This window comes from Myotis davidii, unplaced genomic scaffold, assembly GCF_000327345.1.
Source record: "Myotis davidii unplaced genomic scaffold, ASM32734v1 scaffold428, whole genome shotgun sequence".
In the NCBI taxonomy this organism is placed as follows: Eukaryota; Metazoa; Chordata; class Mammalia; order Chiroptera; family Vespertilionidae; genus Myotis; species Myotis davidii.
In genome coordinates, this window is record NW_006299834.1 from 4,120,513 (window position 1) to 4,121,279 (window position 767).

A 767-nucleotide genomic window follows, 5' to 3' on the forward strand; every position below is an offset into this window, starting at 1 on the left:
GCGCCCTCGGGCTTTTTGCGGACGCCGGTCGGAGGGACGCAGCTCGGAGAGGGTCGGGGCTGCGGTGCTGAGACGCGACGAGGCAGAGGGTGTGGAGGGAGGACGCCCCAGAGGCGGGACTGGGGAGGACTGCCCTGGGCGCTGGGAGCCACAGGGGCACGGATGACTGCGGTTCCTCGCGAGGATGGATGGCGGTGCCAAGAGGAAACCGAAGGGTGGTTTGGATGAGTGGCTATAAGGAGTCTGTCCCGGACCTCAAGATCCATTCACGCCAAGAGCTGAACACCTAGTGTGTGCCGAGCGCCGAGGGGCCGCCAGGCAGCCAACCCCGTTCTGTGCGCACTTTCATCCGCCGCGGCCGCACCTGCCGCGAATTATTGCTTCGCCCGGGGCCCTCGAGACGCACCCGGGTCTGACCCGGACGCTTCTGCACTACCGCCTACGGACCGACGGACGGATGGAACGATGGATGTGGAGGGGCCTGCTCTGCGCCGGCCGAACGGTGCGTCTCCGCAGCTTGGATCTAGGGAGACCCCGGTGCCGCCACGTCGCGACAGGTGGGGAAACCTGGGCCGTGCCGCCCTTCGGTAGCGCGGGGTCCGCGGCCCCCTGCTCCTTAGTGGGAGAACCTGTGGCCGCTTCCTCATCTGCCCAACCCCGGCCCGGCCGCTTCCGGCTCATCAGAGTCCCCGCGAGGATTTTAGGAAACGCATCTCGGCGTTAAGACTCACCCGGCTGGGAGCCGAGAGGAGCGCGCGCCGAGTAAG

The 767-nt window shown here is 67.8% G+C and overlaps 1 protein-coding gene across 1 annotated transcript in view; it reads left to right on the forward strand.

The window, feature by feature from the left end:
* The first annotated feature begins 465 nt into the window (after window positions 1–465).
* The window catches only part of CBX7 (chromobox 7), a 19,154-nt gene continuing 18,852 nt past the window's right edge, over window positions 466–767 (forward strand). The window contains exon 1 of the mRNA XM_015571921.1: window positions 466–502. Within this exon, the coding sequence (XP_015427407.1) occupies window positions 466–502 (37 nt within the window). The remainder of the gene's footprint in view (window positions 503–767) is intronic.